This window comes from Vigna angularis, chromosome 9 (genome assembly GCF_016808095.1).
Source record: "Vigna angularis cultivar LongXiaoDou No.4 chromosome 9, ASM1680809v1, whole genome shotgun sequence".
Taxonomy (NCBI): domain Eukaryota; kingdom Viridiplantae; phylum Streptophyta; class Magnoliopsida; order Fabales; family Fabaceae; genus Vigna; species Vigna angularis.
This window is the reverse complement of record NC_068978.1, coordinates 2,686,573-2,706,483: the sequence shown is the minus strand read 5'-3', so window position 1 is coordinate 2,706,483 and position 19,911 is coordinate 2,686,573. Positions and strand designations below refer to the sequence as shown.

At 31.3% G+C, this 19,911-nt stretch overlaps 1 protein-coding gene across 1 annotated transcript; it reads left to right on the top strand.

Moving 5' to 3' along the window:
• The first annotated feature begins 4,539 nt into the window (after positions 1 to 4,539).
• On the top strand, positions 4,540 to 8,365 carry LOC108323182 (seed linoleate 9S-lipoxygenase-like). Its single transcript, XM_017555550.2, has 9 exons — positions 4,540 to 4,786; positions 5,023 to 5,330; positions 5,415 to 5,661; positions 5,794 to 6,072; positions 6,164 to 6,249; positions 6,361 to 6,468; positions 6,587 to 6,897; positions 7,006 to 7,269; positions 7,396 to 8,365. Exons 1-9 carry the CDS (start codon positions 4,594 to 4,596, stop codon positions 8,135 to 8,137), a joined length of 2,538 nt encoding a protein of 845 aa, XP_017411039.2. The 5' UTR covers positions 4,540 to 4,593; the 3' UTR covers positions 8,138 to 8,365.
• Positions 8,366 to 19,911: the final 11,546 nt, after the last annotated feature.

Below are 19,911 nucleotides of genomic sequence, written 5' to 3'. Positions count from 1 at the left end.
GTAATCAATGAACTTAATAATAAATTTAGCATCTTATTGAAAATACTCAAAGATGGTCTTATTATATTGTATTTTCTTTTTTATGTTATTCTTGTTGTATACTTGGACAACCCATTAATATATTTGTTTTTCCCATAAGAAAAAAAAAACTTTGTGTTATACTATGTATTTAATTTTAAGTATAACTTTTTAAAAATTTGTAATTAGCTTGTTAGTTATGTACATACATTAAAAAAAATCCTTAAATTAACAAGTTTATACACAAAAATAAATATTGATAACTATCTAAAATAATTACTGTTGGATACAAATTACTGTTCGATACAAATGGGTCTTTCAAATTAAATGAAATTCAAATGGTACTATTAATTAACAGGTACAAAGCTCCTCTAGTGGCTAAAAGATTTCATCAGAAATTTGGATGAGTTGTGAAGGTTCTTACTATTAGACTTATTCTCACTTTAGCTTTTACAAACAAGTAGTCCATTCAGCATATTTTGGCATCAATAATTCTTTCTTAAATTGCATTCTAGAACCACTACATTTTCAGTCCACAAATTCAACTCTTGTTTGTAAACTCCAAGGCTCATATATATGTCTTAAAACAACCTTTAGACCTTTTTAGAGCCTTTTTTATTTATTTCAAGACTTTTCTCATTCCTTTTTCATTGATCGTGTTCTTAATTATCTAGTCTTATTTTTCTTTACAAAATTGATATTTTGATGTGCTTCTTCTTTCGGCAATGATAATTTATATTAATTTATATTAATTTATATTAGAGATATGACTTTTTATCAGCATGCATCACAATGAAAAAATATGTTCTTAACAACCAAATTAACTTATTCTAAAATGTATGTATAGATGTTATATTACATATCACTATTAAACAAAATATGTATGAAATGGATGTTTGCAGAAAATGGAAGTGGGAAAGTTGGAAAGAAGACTTATTTGGAAGGTGTAATTTCCACTATACCAACTTTGACAGCGGAGGAATGTGCATTTGATGTTCATTTTGATTGGGACATTGAGGACATGGGAATTCCTGGAACATTTACAATAAGAAATCATCTGCTAGTTGAGTTCTTTCTCGTCAGTTTGACTCTTGAAGATGTTCCTAATCGTAAAGGACCATTGCACTTCGTTTGCAACTCATGGCTTTACAATCATCATCTTTACGACAAGGATCGAGTCTTCTTCTCCAATGAGGTAAACTACTATTTTCATGTATCATAAAATTAAAATATCATTTTTCAAATGTTTCCGAAATAATTGAAGCTTTTTAATCATCTTCACCACCACAACACGTTAAAGTTATTTTAATAATGAGCATTAAATATATATATATATATATATATATATATATATATATATATATATATATATTGCAGACATATGTTTTGCCACCAAAGACCCAACAAGCCCTTCAATTGAGATATGATTAAGTTTTTGGACTCCTCAATTTCACACACGATATTCTTGAGGTCCTTAGTTAGTGATCTTAAGATGCTTTCCACAACACGGCTTTGGCAGGCAATTGAACATGGTTTGTATATATAGTGAGGTTCGCATCCCATTTACCCACATAGATCTCGTTAGGATAGAATCTAAACATGGATTTGATACCATATTAAGAAGTGAGTTTTAAGCCTAACTCAACCCCACAAAACCGGCTTATATATATGGTGAGGTTTGCACCCCACTTATATATTATAAATTAATCTTATCTCTAGTCGACGTCACGCCGAAATATAGACATTTCAAGTGTGATAGTAGAAATTAATGGATGATCCGATGTATTGACATATTGTTTTTTAAAGTAAAAACTTATTAATGCAGAAAAATAACTAAAAAGAAAGTGCATACCTCCTTTGGTAGCGAGGAATAAAAAATAAAAGAAATATATCACTTGGTTTCTCATGTTTACCTTCCAGTGAAATATGAAGAGAAAAAAAAAGTGAAAGCAATAAAAAAATTCTCATTTTTCAAAGTTACTCTTCTCTTTTTCAAAATAATAAATTTATAAGTTGCATTTTTTTTATACAATTCCTTAATTTTAATTAATTTATTAATTTAAACATGACTTAATTTTTTCTCATTCTAATAAACATATCTAAAGGAACCCGTGATGAAGCTACTATGCCAAGTGGTAATAATAAATATATTTATGTTTCTATTACGTGCCCAAATAAAATATTTTGTTTTGATGCATGACAAAAATGAATACAGAGTTTTCAAAACTTACATGCTACTTGAACGTGGTATGAGAAATAAAATATCAATGAAGCTGATGAAAAACTAGTTCATATTTGTGACAAGTTGCAGATTTCCTCCAGCAAGAACTTCTATTCACTTTAAATCACTATAATACAACAATAATAAAAATTATATATTTTTTATAATTTTATTGTTAACACTATAATAGCAGTTTTGTTATTGTGATACGATTTTTTTTTCTATTATTACAAAAAAAAGGCCATATAAAGTCACAGTGTTTGTAACGACAGAGTAAAGTATCTAAATATGGTGGTTTAAGATTTGGAATTCTATTATATTAAAAACTTAGTTTGTTATGTTTTTTAACATGACTTGACTTTTGTACATGAGTAAAGTCTTAGGTTATATGATATTTTTTAGTATCTATATTGAAAAAAATAGTATTTATGTTTCCACTAGAAACACTTTATGTTTAAGAAAACATGTTTCGACCTGTTCTCTTCCCTCGATCTCAAATCGCGGTTGCCTAGGATTCTTTTTTCGATAATTTTTCTTTTAAATTGTTTTTCAAATGTCAAACCAGTGACTTCTAAGAATCATGTGCTAAAGAATGTGATAATATTATTGAATTCCTGTCGACGATAAAATAAAATAAGTAAATTGGAAATATTGTATTGTCTAAAACATATTATAAAAGTAAGTTAAAGATAAGAATATTTTTTTAGATTGTGAAGAATTCAACTTCACAATAAAAAGGAAAAAAAATATTATAGATCGTGCAAGGTTTATATTGTCTAGATATTTTATTATAAGAGATAAATTAACGTTTTTATATATATTTATTGGAATTAGGTGTAACCACCCTTAATTAATTTAATTTATTACAATTATACAATTGGTTACTCCAATGACAAATGAAAAAAATTCAATTAGTATTGTTTGAATTTATTTTAATATGAATAAAGAATATTTGAATTAATCACATAGGTAATATCTGACGTTTTAAGCATAAATGAGTTTATAGATATTTCTGTTATCGCTTTCATTTCCATTTTAAATTTACTGGAATTTTCTTAGTGTATTTGAAGTGTTCAAATTCATTTCTAAAAGAAGATTTATGCACAAAAAAAAGAAGTTAACAATATATTCATTTTTCTATTTTTCTATCCAAAACTATCCTAATGACAACATCCAGAAGTCATCTAATAGAACTCATATATATCTTAATAACAAAGCATCTCCCTCTTACCACCAATTCATCATTTAAGCTTGTTATAAATAAGTACTTGGTTACATATGTCTTAATAAACACAAATAACAAATTACAAATTACAAATCTTTCTTTCTCCTCCTACATCTAAGCTAATAAATAAGGCTTGATAATTTATTAAATAATAACTATTTTCAATGATATAGTTACTAGACGTGTTATCTTAACATATAAAAGAAGGTATATATAATTTTAATAAAACAGTATAATAATTTTTGTCTTAACTCTTAATATTTTTTTAAGAAAAAATATTTAGGCGAGGATGGTACACCCATAACCTAATAATGATAAAATAAAACTATAAAACCTTAAACATAAATTAATAATGATTCCAAACACATTTTAGATCAGAGCAAGGAAAATGTTAAGAGAAAAATATCCTCGTTTCCACAGGGAAATTGTTACGTTAATTGGATTGATATTTTCATGTATTACAAAATTGAACAGATCATTCAAAATTGACTAAGGTGAACATTACACTAATATTTAAACCTTGTTAGGAAAAAGAACCAAAGTAAAATATTTTTACAAAAAATATGACAACTTTTAACAACTCAAAAATAGGAAGATGACTTTGAATAAAACTAACAAACTAGAAAACCAAACCAAAATAGGTATTAAACTCTACATTCTTGATAGTGATTGTCATCCTTATGTATTATTAACTAATAATGGTTTGGTGGCACACTGTTATATTCATTTTATATATTGTATAAGGGTAAAAAATAAAGGCGAATTTTTGTATTATTTTGAAAATTTTGAAAAAGGAGTAAAAAATAATAATATCAAAATCAATGTACAAAATTTTATACGTATCAAATTGTCATTTCCGGACATAGCATTAAAAGCCAAAATGAAATAATTACCGTTTTTTATTTTGAATAATGATAAATAAATGAATAAGTATATAGAAGCAACTTGTTATAAAAAATAATGCTAAATTTCGTAAAACGCTGTGTTCACACACATATACATTAATACAAAGAGATTTATCATCATATATTAACACATACTTTTGTGTATAAATAGCTGAGGTTAGAGCTTGAATTCCTCACAACTCACAGCATAATTAGATTCATAAGAAATTGTCCTTCCTATAGCAATGAGTTCAATAGTGGAAAAGAAAAAGTTGGTGAAGGGGAGGGTGGTGTTGATACGGAAGAGTGTGGTTGAAACCATAAGCAGTGTTCAGGGTCTTGTTGCCACTGGCATCAAGATAATTAACGACTCACCCGAACTTGATATCACTAAGTCTGTGTCTTTCAAGTTGATTAGTCGTAACAAGTCAGAGAATGGTTAGTCTTCTCTCTTTCTCATGTTTTTCTTTTCAGTTCACACTATGCATTATCAGTATACAAGTTTTTCTATTATCAATCTTTCAAAAATAGTTACGTTTATTATCAAAACAAATAGCTTATATCATATATGATGATTTGAAATCAAATGATACTGTAAAAAAATCTTTCTGCATTCCATAAACATGTACTACTTTCTTGTTATTTTTAGGTTTTGATTTGTTTGCATTTTGCAGCTTGTAAATTAGCTGGGAAAGTTGGAAAGGATGCCTATTTGGAGAATAATGTTTCTGTGTTGCGAACTTTGAAAGAGACACTGGAAGAATTTGATATTTATTTTGAATGGGATGATAAAGATATGGGAACTCCAGGTGCATTTTATGTAACAAACTTAATGGATCAAGAGTTCTTCCTTGTTAGTATGACTATTGAATATTCAACTCAAACAAGTGAACACGACCAGAACCATATTCATTTTGACTGTAACTCCTGGATTCACAACCATAAGTGTTACAAAACGGATCGCATATTCTTCGCCAACATTGTAAGTCAAATAACCATCTTTGTTATTTCCATTCTAAAAATTTAAATGAGAAAACTATATATTTATGAAAACTATCCATTGCAGCCATATCTTCCTGGTAAGACGCCGGAGCAATTAAAAGCGTACAGAGAAGAAGAGTTGAAGAATTTAAGGGGAGATGGAAAAGGAAAGCGTGAGAAATGGGATAGGATTTATGATTATGATGTCTATAATGATCTGGGCTTTCTTGACAGCGATGGACAACAAGATCACCCAGTTCTTGGAGGCCTCAAATATCCCTACCCTCGTAGGGTTAGGACTGGGAGAAACGTTATCCACAATAACAAAAATGGTGAGTTACATTTTATCATGCTTTAATTACATGTTCTAAAGAAAGGACCAGCCTAGACAAAACATGTGACAAATAAAAGTTTGAATTCTTTGATGATAAAATGTCTCTATGCTTAATTCATGTCTTGACTAGGTGGTAACTACGAGGAGCAAGCTGAGGTTTATTATGTGCCAAGAGATGAAAATTTCAGTGACGAGAAGACTGCAGAATTCTTTATATTAGCAAAGAAAGCTTTAGGTGGAAGCGTCGAACCTTTGCTCCTATCTTTGTATTTAAAGACCACATCAAATGAATTTAATGGCTTCGAAGAAGTGCTGAAAATGTATGAAGGTGGAGTTAATCTGCCTCTATCTATCACTGGAAACGGTAATCCAAGTGTCCTTGACTTCCCAACTCCTGATGTAATCAAAGGTAACTATTGCTTACATGGAACTCCGGTATAACTACTTCCAAACACTACACTCTTTGCCAATTTTATTTTCTTTGCTATGGTTTTGTATAGAGAGCAAGTTTGCATGGATGACTGATGAAGAATTTGCAAGAGAGATGATTGCCGGTGTAAACCCTCTTGTAATTCGGCTTCTTAAAGTGAGTGCAAATATTATATTTATTTTTAATATACAGAGATCTTTTATATGCTGAATTATTCTATTGTCATGGCCTTTCTTTCTTATTATTGGACATCTTTATTAATGGCAGAAGGAGGAGCTCGCATTGCCAAAGAACACATCATGCAACTGTATTCAACGCAGTACAGTAACAAAAGAAATATTGGAGAAAAACATGAATGGAGTCAAAGTAGATAAGGTAATGAAGTAAACAGAAACAACTTAATATCATAGTTCAACACTTCCTCTAAATACTTAGATTTGGAATTATTCTTTCCTATACAAAGGCACTTGAACTGATATTGTTTGTGGAACAGGCATTTGCTAATAACAAATTGTTCATATTGGATTACTATGAAGCATTCATGGCGTATTTGGGGAAGATAAATGACCTTCCTTCTGCAAAGGCTTATGCCACCAGGACATTCTTGTTCTTACAAGATGACGGCACATTGAAACCACTTGCTATTGAATTAAACAAGCCACATCAATGTCCATGTGATCATCCGAATGTCGAGACCACAGTGGTGCTGCCTGCAGACAAAGGTGTCGAAAGTACAATTTGGTTATTGGCCAAAGCTCATGTTGTTGTAAATGACACCAACTATCATCAGCTCATAAGCCACTGGTATATTTATACAAGAACTCAATCTGCTAAAAGCATACATATGCAAACATGTTAACGTAATACGAAATTTAATCTTTTAACTTTCTTGGTGTCTGTCAAATATCACAGGTTACATACTCACGCAGTGATAGAGCCATTTGCCATATCAACAAACAGGAATCTCAGTGTACTTCATCCCATTTACAAACTCCTTCATCCTCACTTCCGTGACACCCTCAATATAAATTCACTTGCCAGGAAGTCTCTAATTAGTGCAGGTAGCGTTATAGAGCAAACTTTTTTACCTGGACCATATTCTATGGAGATGTCTTCTGCTATATACAAGAATTGGGTTTTCGCTGACCAAGCATTACCAAAGGATCTTATCAAAAGGTAAATTAACCGTATTAAATTAGAAAAAAATTAATGTGTCCAATTATGGGAAAATATCATGTCGATGGTGAAAATTGGAATAGCCCTGTTATGAAAATAACTTATTTCTTCTTATGATTGATTTAGAGGTTTGGCGTTTGAGGATGACGCTAATGACCTTAAGCTAGTGATAGAGGACTATCCTTACGCTGTTGATGGATTAGAAATATGGAATGCTACTAAGCTCTGGGTACAAGACTATGTCGCTCTGTATTATTCGGACGATCAGGCAATTCAAGGAGATGCTGAATTGCAAGCATGGTGGAAGGAAGTTGTGGAGAAGGGTCACGGTGATTTAAAAGCACAATGGTCTAAAATGCATACTTCTCATGATCTGGTTGAGACTTGCACTACCATTATATGGATTGCTTCAGCTCTTCACGCCGCTGTTAACTTTGGACAGTATCCTTATGGAGGTTATATCATGAACCGTCCTACACAAAGCCGAAGATGGATCCCAAAACCAGGAACTCAAGAGTATGATGAGATGACAAAGAATCCTCAAGAAGCTTATTTGAAAACAATTACTCCAAAGTACCAGGCCGTTGTTGATCTTTCAGTAATGGAGCTACTATCAACCCATGCTTCAGACGAGGTGTATCTTGGACAAAGGAACAGTCTGGATTGGACTGCCCATCAAGAAGCAAAAGATTTGTTTAGAAGATTTACAGATGACTTAAGAAAAATTGAGAACGAAATCTCAGATAGGAACAGCAATGAAGGACTTAAAAATCGTACTGGACCAGTCAAAATGCCCTACACTCTGCTGCTTCCTACCAGCAAACCAGGGATGACTTTTAGAGGAATCCCTAACAGTGTCTCTATCTAATCGCTTGGTGGCTTCCTTTTGCTTTCAATAACAGTTGCATGTTACGTGCATGCCTCGTTTTCTATGTTGTTGTTTGGGTCACATTGTCTTTGACGCTGCTTTTGTACTCTGATAAATAAGCTCATTAGCATATTTCCTTTTATCACTGTAAACCTTTGTTATTTGGGCTTTCAGTTGTATTATTCAAGAGTTATCATCATGAATATTATGGTTTTACATTTTATCTAACTCAATTTTATTCCTTTCTTCTTTCTCTTCAATTATTTTATTAAAAAAAAAAAGGCATGTGATTTAGTAATTGAATTTCGAAGATTGTTTAAAAAAATTTAGTGTTCTTAATCTCTATAAACCAGGTCCATGGTGAAACACCATTTTCATGTTGGTGACAAAAGAAATCCTTATGATTCTTCTAACACGTCATTGATAGGATTGTCAGTTTTCCACGATGCACATGTGACCTTGACTCGATGCAACTTTCCAAAATCTAAATAATAGTTCTATTTTGACGCACAACTAATTTATAAAGTAAATTAGTTAAAAATTAATATTTGTGTCTCTATAACAATTCATAGTTAAATAACACTGTAAAAGGGTTTACACTGACATAATTAAATTATAAAAAAAAATATATTGACAATCCATCCTGCCATTTCTTATTATAATCAACTTGGAGATATATGAATATAATCTAAGAAGATATAAGCCGACGAGGTTAGATAATGTTGCTTGTGGGTTTATTATTATCCTAGGTAGCAGAGTTTGCGTTGAATTTATAAGTTTATCATCTTGTTATAATCTCATTTGTTTGTTTGTTATTTAATATTGTACTCAAAGACCTTAATAGTAGTACATTCGGCATAGTCAAGAATATTATGGCTAAAAAAATGAACATTTTTCTATATTGTGTTGGGTTTAGGGAGGACCATCAAAGATGGTTTTACTATATTGTAATTTTTTTTTTTTGTGTTATGGATTTTGTTGTATACGGGTTGGAACAATTTATTAATATATTTGTTTTTGCTGATAAAGAAAAAAAACTGTGTTACACTATCTATTTAATTTCAATTATAATTTTTAAAAAAAATTGTATTGAGCTTGTTAATTATTAACATCCATTAAAAAATATCTTTAAATAGTAATCAATTAGAGACAAAAAATAATTAGTTATTAAAATGACCAATTTAGATATCAAATTATAAATTAAAGATGTTAATATTTAAAATAGTTTCATGAATAAAAATTATAATTAGTTGGTGAATTATTCACTAATAGTTTCTAACATAATTACCAAGATTTTGATTAACAAATAAATCGGTATTTAAATTATTCACTAATTAAAGACCAATTTAAATTTAAGATTTAGAACACTAATTTATTTATTAACTAGAGATCAATTTAGTGACAAATTCACAAATAAATTATAAATTTTTGTTATAATAAATATTATTTTAAATATTAATATGTTTTAATTTATAAGTTAGTATCTAAATTTATCATTATAATAAATAATTATTATTGATTTTTAAATTTCTACATTTTCTTGTAGTAGTGATACTTGAGTATCTATAATACTAATATTTACGACATTGTTTTGCTGCGTGTACAATCTTAAGTTATTTCTCATATCACCAAAGTTGTAAGTGTCTTGATTCAAATGGCAATATTTTTATTTCCAAAAATATTTTCCTTTTTGTTACTTAAACACAATCTCCTTCGGTGTCTTGTTTATTATTTCTTCTTGGTATCATTTCATCTATTGTTGACTCTGAATTCGACATGCTACCCATGAATCCCTTATTGTTGTTTGTCTTTTATTTAAATTGCGTCTAATTCTTATATAGAACGTAATCCTATTGACTTTGTTGTTTCGTCATATTCTAGACACACTCATCCTACGGAAACATGTTGTAAACTTGGTACTGGCAAGCCTTATCGTTATCCTACTTTTCTTCCCATAATTGCAAAACCAGCATCTACTGTAAAAGAAGCCTTGTTCCCCCTCTCTAGCAAAAGGCCATGGAAGATGAATATGATGTTTTTTTTACTAATACTATATGGTATCTCACCTCCCTTCCTGCTTGCTGGACAAATTACTATTGGATGCAAATGGGTCTTTCAAATTAAATGAAATTCAAATGGTACAAAGCTCTTCTAGTGGCTAAAAGGTTTCATCAGAAATTTGGATGAGACTTATCCAGTTGTGAATGTATTTACTATTAGACTTATTCTCACTTTAGCTTTTACAAACAAGTACATATTGGCATCAATAACTCTTTCTTAAATGGCATTCTAGAACCACTACATTTTCAGTCCACAAATTCAACTCTTGTTTGTAAACTCCAAGGCTCATATATATGTCTTAAAACAACCTTTAGACCTTTTTAGAGCCTTTTTTTATTTATTTCAAGACTTTTCTTATTCCTTTTTCATTGATCGTGTTCTTAATTATCTAGTCTTACTTTTCTTTACAAAATTGATATTTTGATGTGCTTCTTCTTTCGGCAATGATAATTTATATTAGAGATATGACTTTTTAACAACATGCATCACATTGAAAAAATATGTTCTTAACAAAGCAATTTAACTTATTCTAAAATATTCATAAATGACATTCTAGAAGACGTTTACATCACTCAACTATTTGATTTTGAGTCCACAAATTCAACTCTTGTTTGTAAACTCCCGAGGCCCATATATATGTGTTAAAACAAGGACGGTTACTCCCTACACCACTCCACATTGCTCCTTGCATCACCACATTTTTTTGAAATTCCAAAATTATTCTTTATATTTTAAAGGTTTAAACCCTCGTTTGATCCTCATATTTGTTGGTCAATCTCAAGTGGGTCATCATTTTTTTTTCGGTCTCAATTGGGTCCATAAACTTGTAAATTATCTCAATTAGGTCCAAATATTTGAAAAATTGAGTCAATTAAGCCATGTCCGTTAAGTTTTCACAAACGGCGTTAAAATTGGCTGACGTGGTGCACACTTAATCGGCTGATGTATATGTCTTATATTACGTGGAATATGTCTTATATTACGTGAAATTTGTTATTAAGTATTGTCTAAGTATTATCAGGATTCATCTCTGCCAATTGACATATCTTAGGATTAAGAGCTCTGCAAATCTAAGACTTTAACTTGAGAGAAAGGTACCCTCCGACGCCAGAAACGAATCCAAAGAATCAAAATATGGACAACAAGGAGAGTGAGAGTACATTGAAGGATAATGAGGAGAACAGTAGTGAAACGGAGGACAAAGAAACTAGAGAAGTTCAAGAAGAATGACAATAGGGATAACAATGAGAATCACAATGCAGCCATAGTTATTATCTCAGGGTTCTTCCACAGAGTTCGGAAGGGGAAATTTTTTCCCCTTGCACAACAAACAGACCAAGACAGAACCTAATTCCCTCAGTAGTTAAAAAACATTAAACAGTAAAAATAAGGAAAAAAACTTTGAAATTCAACAAACCAATTATGGGTATTACCCAAAAATAACACAGACAGATGGAACGACACAATTTCAGAAAACCCCACCAAGCACCAAACGAATCCCCAAAAGTTACCAAAACCAGATTTTGCAAAACACCCAAATGAATCAAACAATAAGAGAGTTGCTTGGTTGCAACAAGAGAAGAGTTTAGATGGTTAAAACCCTAACGGAAAAAGTTGAATCCCAACACAATGGAAGTGTAGGGGCGAAACAATAGCGTAGTGTTGAAACCTAAAAATGCGCAGAGGAGATGGTGGGCATCAAAATATTAGGTGGGAGAAAAGTTGGGGTGCATAAAAAACGGGCCTTGGTGCAGATAGAGAAAAGGGTGCAAAACGAGGGGTGGTTGTTGTTTGTGAAATATGAATGACGTCGTGGCGGAGACGAAGAAGACGCGTTTGGCGGCGGCGACCCTTCTGTTGGCAGTGGGTCCAAGGGAGAAACGCGGAGGGTGAGCGAGTTCAAGGCTTGCATGATGGTGGAGAACGATGGGTGGGTGTTCTCTCGTGTGTTCTTTTACTGGATTTAGAGATGAAATTCCTAATTCCCTTTTTCTAACCCTATTTTATTAAAAAATTTCTAATCCTAAAAAATTCTTAACACTACTAATTCATTGTGCCACGTCAAACACGGTTAATTAAGGTAAAAAATTCCACATAATATAATAGTTTTACGTCAGCACATTAAGTGTGTACCACATCAACCAATTTTAACGTCGTTTGTGAAAAGTTAACGGACAGGGCTTAATTGACTCAAATTTTCAAATATTTGGACGAAATTGAGATAATTTACAAGTTTATGTACCCAATTGAGACCGAAAAATAAAAGATGACCCATTTGAGATTGTCCAACAAATATGAGAACCAAACGAGGGTTTAAACCTATTTTAAAATATCCAACACTCCCACCTCTTTTCTTAAACGGATGTCAACATCCGTTAAAGAAAAAATTCTTCAACGAATGTGCCACACCCGTTAAGGTTTTTTTTTTAGTTTTTAGTTTTTTAATTATTGTATTTTAAATTAATATATAAATATTATTTAATTTTTTTTAATTATTACTTAATAATTTATAAATTAATTTTATTTTATTTAATAAAATAATTATTATTAATTTAATTTATGTATTATTATTCAAATAATAATTAATTTTTTTTAATAAATCTATTAAAACGGATGTGCCACATCCGTTGAAGTTTTTTTTTTTTTAGTTTTTTAATTTATTGTATTTTAAATTAATATATAAATATTATTTAATTTTTTGAAAACTATTACTTAATTATTTATAAATTAATTTTATTTTATTTAATAAAATAATTATTATTAATTTAATTTATGTATTATTATTTAAATAATAATTAATTTTTTTTATAAATCTATTAAAACGGATGTGTCACATTAGTTGAAGTTTTTTTTTTAGGTTTTTAATTTATTGTATTTTAAATTAATATATAAATATTATTTAATTTTTTGAAAATTATTACTTAATTATTTATAAATTAATTTTATTTTATTTAATAAAATAATTATTATTAATTTAATTTATGTATTATGTCAGATCTCATTAAAAACGCACCCAAAACTCCTCTGAGCGGACGCCAGGTGTCAAGCGAGGAAATCTGGAAATCAGAAAGTGGGAGACAGGTGTGGGCAGCGGAGTGGTCGTTCATCCTTGACGGTGGTAGCAAAGCTTAGTTTTTCAAAACTCACGCCACTCTCTGCATGCAACCTCTCTAAAAGCTCTTACTTCTCTCTACAAAATCTCACTTTTTTTTTTCTCCGATCACCACTCAGGCACCGCTGAAGCACTTCCAGCGTCAAGAGCTTCCAGTTGAACCGATCAGTTTTTGGTTCTCAACTGGTAAGTTACTTTCTCTTTAGAACGTTCGTTCTGCTTACACATGCAAACCCAGATTCTTGGTTGCATGAAGAGGTCACTTTATTCTGAGTATTTCTGGTTTTCCATTTGGTTTAGTTTATAAGGGGTGATCGTCGAACTCTAAGATTTCAGTAGTGAGGAGTTATATTTCGGCATTGTTGAACGTTCGGTCACATTAGAGGTAAGGGAAGCTTATATAATTTGATTGTATGTTAGTTTATACGTTTGTTTTAATGGATGCATGTTTGTTGAGTTGCGGAATGAATACGAAGTATGATTGTTGATATGTTTTGACTATATGATGTATGAATATTTATTATGATATGGATGTTTGATTTTATGAAAATAGATGTGGAGAAATGAATTACTATAAAGAATTATAAGTATGAAATTTCCTATGAAAGTGTACGTTCGTCACTGAATGGTCTTTAACCGTTCGGTTTTTTCTAGTGGACTTGGTTGGAATTGGATTCTTTCATTTGGGAAGAATCCTTGTTGAGGACGAGTGTTCTTGTTTTGTAATACTTGTACATGAGCGTTCGACCAAGGGTAGTCGTCCCTTGGTATTTGGTTATAAACCCAAGTATATCTATATGTATTTGTATAATTCGTTTGTTCTTAAACACTACTAAAAATGGTATCCATTATATTTATCAAGCATTTTCTCTATAAGTTAGTAGTACTTGGTCTTACACCAAGTGCTCGTGCTGAGTAAGTGTTCAATCTTACACCAGACACTCTTTCTCCTTTCTGTAAAATATTGTCACAACCGGGATCGTGACGGGACGACGACCCGAAAAAATAATGACCTCTTGAAAAAAGAGATTTGGCGTCGCCACCATAGTTTATTCTGGAAAACTACGGAAAAACCATAAAATGATAAGGCATGGTCTGCGGAAACCGGATTTTGGGTTCGGGAGTCGGTTACGCGTAGGGAAGGTATTAGCACCCTACAACGCCTGCCCGAAGGCAGTACCTTTAACTAAATACGCGAATATGATGTGGTTTTCAAAATGTTTAATTATCCCCTAAAATAAAACTCTAAAGAAACAAAATATATTTTTTTGGCTTTTTTAATTGTTTTGAAATGATTTTGGATTTTTGGGAAGTGAACCTGACAAGGACTAGCCTTGCTCCTACGTATCTCCACTTTTGATGGAGAATCAAGGATCACGTAGTTCTGGCAAGGAAGATTGTTTGTTGTTTGAAAATGTGGATGTTTTTAGTTTTTGAAGATTTTATATTTTTTGGTATTTTGATATAATATTTAGATTTTTGCATAATGAGCACTAGGCTAATGCGTACGATCGCATGAGCACTCACACGGCTTTTTCCTTATTTTTTATTGTTTTGCATAATGAGCACTAGACTGATGCGTACGATCACACGAGTACTCATACGACCTTTTTTGTTTATTTTATTTTTTGCATAATAAGCACTAGGCTGATGCATACGATCGCACGAGTACTCATACGACTTTTTTGTTTATTTTATATTTTGGGTAATGAGTACTAGGCTGATGCGTACGATCGCACGAGTACTCATACCGATATTTATATTATTACATGTTTTTTAAAGTTTTATATTTTTTATTAAGAAGGATAGATGAGTTGAATATATATATGACATAAAAATGTGAAAAGCATAAAGAAAAATTGTGATAGAAAACAAGATAAATTTGTAAACTAAAAAAAATGATCAAAATGCATATATAAATAGAATGATTGAAGATTTGTGTGATGAAATAAAACCTTACTTGTAATAAGTTGTGAGAAAGATAGATGGAAGATGAAGAAGATAGCTTTATAGTAGAAATGTGGTATGGGATTTATTATGTATAGAGAGATTAGGAAATAGTAAAATGTGAGAGAAAAATGAAGTAGAGTTTTGGGATGGAATGAAGAGATTTTGAGAGAGAAGAGATGTATATTATGTAATTGTGTGTGTGTGTGAAGTGAAGAGAATGTAGGTATTTATAGAGTTAAGGATGAAGAAAGTTGATAAATAAAAATAATATAATAAGTTGGTGGAAAATTTAGATGAAATAAAATATAATAAAAAAAAGATGAATAGAAAAAGTTAATGTGGAAAATAAGTGAAAGAAATAATATAAAAAGTTGGTGGAGAAATTAGGTGAAATAAAATATAGTGAATAGTAAAAGTTAATGTGGAAAATAAGTGAAAGAAATAATATAAAAAGTTGGTGGAGAAATTAGGTGAAATAAAATATAGTGAATAGTAAAAGTTAATGTGGAAAATAAGTGAAAGAAATAATATAAAAAGTTGATGGAGAAATTAGGTGAAATAAAATATAGTGAATAGTAAAAGTTAATGTGGAAAATAAGTGAAAGAAATAATATAAAAAGTTGATGGAGAAATTAGGTGAAATAAAATATAGTGAATAGTAAAAGTTAATGTGGAAAATAAGTGAAAGAAATAATATAAAAAGTTGGTGGAGAAATTAGGTGAAATAAAATATAGTGAATAGTAAAAGTTAATGTGGAAAATAAGTGAAAGAAATAATATAAAAAGTGGGTGGAAAAATAAGGTGGAGAAAAATGGATAATAAAAAGTGTTGATGGAGAAGATATAATTAAAAAATGTAAGTGGAATAATTAAAAAAGTTGGTATATAAAAATTAATATGGAAATGAGGTGGAAAAAGTAAATGAAAAAGGTAGATGATGTGGAATGTGATATGGATGGTGAGGTGGATGGTGATGTGGAGAGTGGGGTGTGGTAAGAGAAAAGGGGTGTTGAGGAAGTAAAAAAAATGGGATTATTTTGGGCCATTGGATTAAGTGTTTAAAAGAAAATTTGGGGGTGCAAAAAGTAAAATAAATAGTATTTTTTTCATTTTCTTTTTATGTTTTTTTTTATTTAGTTTTGTGAAATCTTAATTATCCGGACAAAATTGGGTATTGACAAATATATATATATATATATATATATATATATATATATATATATATATATATATATATATATATATATAATAAGAACGTTCGTCCAAACTCAATAGGGTTCGCCCTTTTCGGTGCTCGGTCTTTGACTGGCATTCTGATTGTTCTTGATGTTTAACTCATTCAAAGGCTAAGTATATTTATTGACGTTCGGTTTATTCACCGGATCCAGTTAAGTACCCTTATTTGATGTCCCTCAGTGTCTGTCTAAATTGGTTCCAGCCTAGAGTTTTAGTACTCGGCCTAGGCTTGTTGGTGTTCGGTCTAACTCGTGAGTTAGTTCATCCAATTGGCTCACTTAGTATATAAACGTTTGGTTCTAGTCGTTCTCGAGAAATATTATGTTAATCACTCCCTTTCTTAAACTAATGATTCACTCTCTCTCGGTTTTGATCCGCTTGGAACTGGAGACCTTTGGTCTCACTCCAAGCGTTCGGTCTTGTTCAGAGTCGAAGTTAACGTTCGGCATTTGGTATCTTCAGAGATGTTTATTCAAATTGATCTCATTGAGGTCTTATTAATGAAAGATGATGAAATATGATATAAACGAAATGGATTGGATTATGAACGAGCGTTCCCGGGAGGAATAGCTCATGAATGTATATTGGAAATTGGTAAAGTATGAATATGGGCATGCTAAGCTGGCGATTCATCCTGATATTCGTGATTACTCGTTTCTCACGTAGAGAAGGGTAAGTCATGCGTGAGAATGGCAGGAGGTCCTCGTCCTTATGGTTAATTTGGACGGACGGACTAACCTCGGGTGGCAGCTGTTGAGGGTATCTCAGTTACTACATCACTCGGGTGGCAGCTGTTGAATTACATAAGCTTACCCTATTTCCTGTCTTGTCTTTTTGTACGTTCGTTGGTTGTCTTTCTGTTGCAATTATCATTCGTATGGATGTGAGCAGAAGGAGAAGATTTGCTGGAAGAGGCATTAGAAGAAAATCTGGTGAAGTGGTTAAGGCCGAACAGTAGAACCGTTCGGTCAGTTATTGATTTTTCTTGGTATAACCGTTCGGTCATCTTTTGGCCATTTCTTTTGTAGGACCGTTCGATATAGGTCTGTTGTAAACCGTTCAGCCTAGTTTTATCTAATGTGCTGTTTTAACTCTTCGTTATGTTGTAAGGTTGTTCGACCGTAATTGTACTGAATCCCTTTTGAACGACTGAGCTGTAATATTATTAATTGTGATAATTCTCTTATATGGTTTTGATACTGTATTTTTGGGATGTTACATATTATTATTTAAATAATAATTAAAATATTTTTTAAAAATTCATTAAAACGGAAGTGCCACATCCGTTAATGGATGTGGCGACATTCGTTGAAGTTTTTTTTTTCTTTTTTTTTAGTTTTTTAATTTATTGTATTTTAAATTAATATATAAATATATTTTTTTTTGAAATTATTATTTAATTATTTATAAATTAATTTTATTTTATTTAATAAAATAATAATTATTAATTTAATTTATGTATTATTATTTGAATAATAATTAAAAAAAATTTAAAATTTTTATTAAACGGATGTGGTTACATCCGTTGAAGTTTTCTTTTTGTTTTAAAATAAAATATAAAATATGTAAACGGATGTCAACATCCGTTGAAGGTGAAACGGATGTTGGCATCCGTTTTATAATAAGGACAAATTAGGTATGGAGTGGTGCAGGGATCATCTGGTGGTGGAGGAAGCAACACTCTAAAACAAGTATTTAGAGCCTGGTGTATACCATCACCTTGTTGGGTTTTGTGACATCCCTTCACAAATTTAAAATGACGTTATTTTAATTTAACTATTATATAAAGGAGATAATTAAGTTAAAACTTGAACTTTGGTATAAAAGAGAGCTACAAGAATGGGAATTTTCCTCTCCATTTTTTTCGCTATCCGTGAGATAAATTATTTATTTCTCATTCTCTCTTAAGTCTTCATTTTCTTTGCACAAAAAAAAGACTCCATGTGCGACTCAATATTAATAGATTCCTCTTAACACAGACTCGTTCATTGGCTCGATTCAATTTGATTTGATTCAGCTTGGTCCAGTTCGTTTTTGTTTGGTTTGATTGAGCTCGTTTCGGCTAGCTCGCTTCGTTTCGGTTCGATTCATCTCGGTTCACTTCGGTTCATTTTGGTTAAATTTTGTTTGGTTCGTTAGACTAAGTTTGGTTGCTTAGCTTCAGTTCGACTCGGCTTGACTCGGTTCGATTCCATTTAGTCGACTCAGTTCAGCTCATTAAGCTCGTTTTGATTCAGTTTGGCTCGGCTCACATCAGTTCGGTTCGTTTCAGTTAGATTCAGCTCAATTATACTTGTTCGGCTCGGCTCAACCCTATTCGTTTGAGTACATCGATTCAGTTTGGTTCGGTTAGGTTTGACTTGGCTCAGCTCGACTCGTTCAGCTCATTCGGCTCAACTCGGTTGTGCTCGGTTCGATTCGGATTGATTCAGTTTGGTTCAGCTCAATTCGATTCGTTTTTGTTAGGTTCAGCTCGGCTTGGCTCGGGTCACTTTGGCTCGGCTCGGTTCGGTTCAGTTTGGCTCAGCTCATTTCAGCTCGAATTGCCTCTATTCGGTTCGGTTTGACTCGGTTTATGTTCTGGTTGGATTTGACTCGGCTTGGCTCAGTTCTAACAGTCTCGTTCATCTCATTCGCTCAGTTTTGTTCGGTTCTGTTCAGTTCGATTCGGTTTGACTGTGCTTGGTTCGGTTCAGCTCAGCTTGACTCGATTCGGTTCGATTTGGCTCGGTTCGAATCAGCTCGGTTCGGTTCAATTCAGTTTGGTTCAATTCGGCTTGGCTCAGTTCGATTGGGTTTAGTTCAGTTTGATTCGGTTCGACTAAGTTCAATTCGGTTCAGTTTGATTCGATTTGGTTTGATTCGATTCGGTTCGACTCGGTTCAGTGCAGGTTACAATGTCACTATCATGTGACACCATGAACTGACACCTAACACTATTTTTAACGATGTTATTACATATCTAACGACAATGACCTAATTGCTTTAATTTTGTAAAAATAAAAATCTAATTGAAAAAGAAAATGTTGAAGAAACTATTAGAGAAAGTCAATAAAAATAGGGATCTATATGACTAAATCAAGTAATAATACACAAAACTATCAATATTTAATTATAATAACTAAATATAACCCAAATAAATATAAGTTTGAATTGCTCCACTAAAAAGATTTTATTGAACTATAGTCTTTGATATATTTATTTAATCGGACAAAAGCATACAATATTAATAAATATTTTAAAAAAATATAAGAAGACTAAAATATGAGTTTAATCTATATAAAAGATTGTATTTCTTCCCATTCAAAATTTTAAAATATGATATTTAGTCTTTAATTCTTTTTTTATATTTATATACATCGTAAAATTATCCTTGTGATAACTTTTTGGCAAGTATACCAAATCGTTCCAAGTA

Coding starts and splice junctions, on each gene's coding strand:
- LOC108323182 (XM_017555550.2), top strand. CDS start 4,594: ATGAGTTCAATAGTGGAAAAGAAAAAGTTGGTGAAGGGGAGGGTGGTG. Junction 6,469..6,586: donor ATGGAGTCAAAGTAGATAAG/GTAATGAAGTAA, acceptor TTTGTGGAACAG/GCATTTGCTAATAACAAATT. Junction 7,270..7,395: donor CCAAAGGATCTTATCAAAAG/GTAAATTAACCG, acceptor TGATTGATTTAG/AGGTTTGGCGTTTGAGGATG.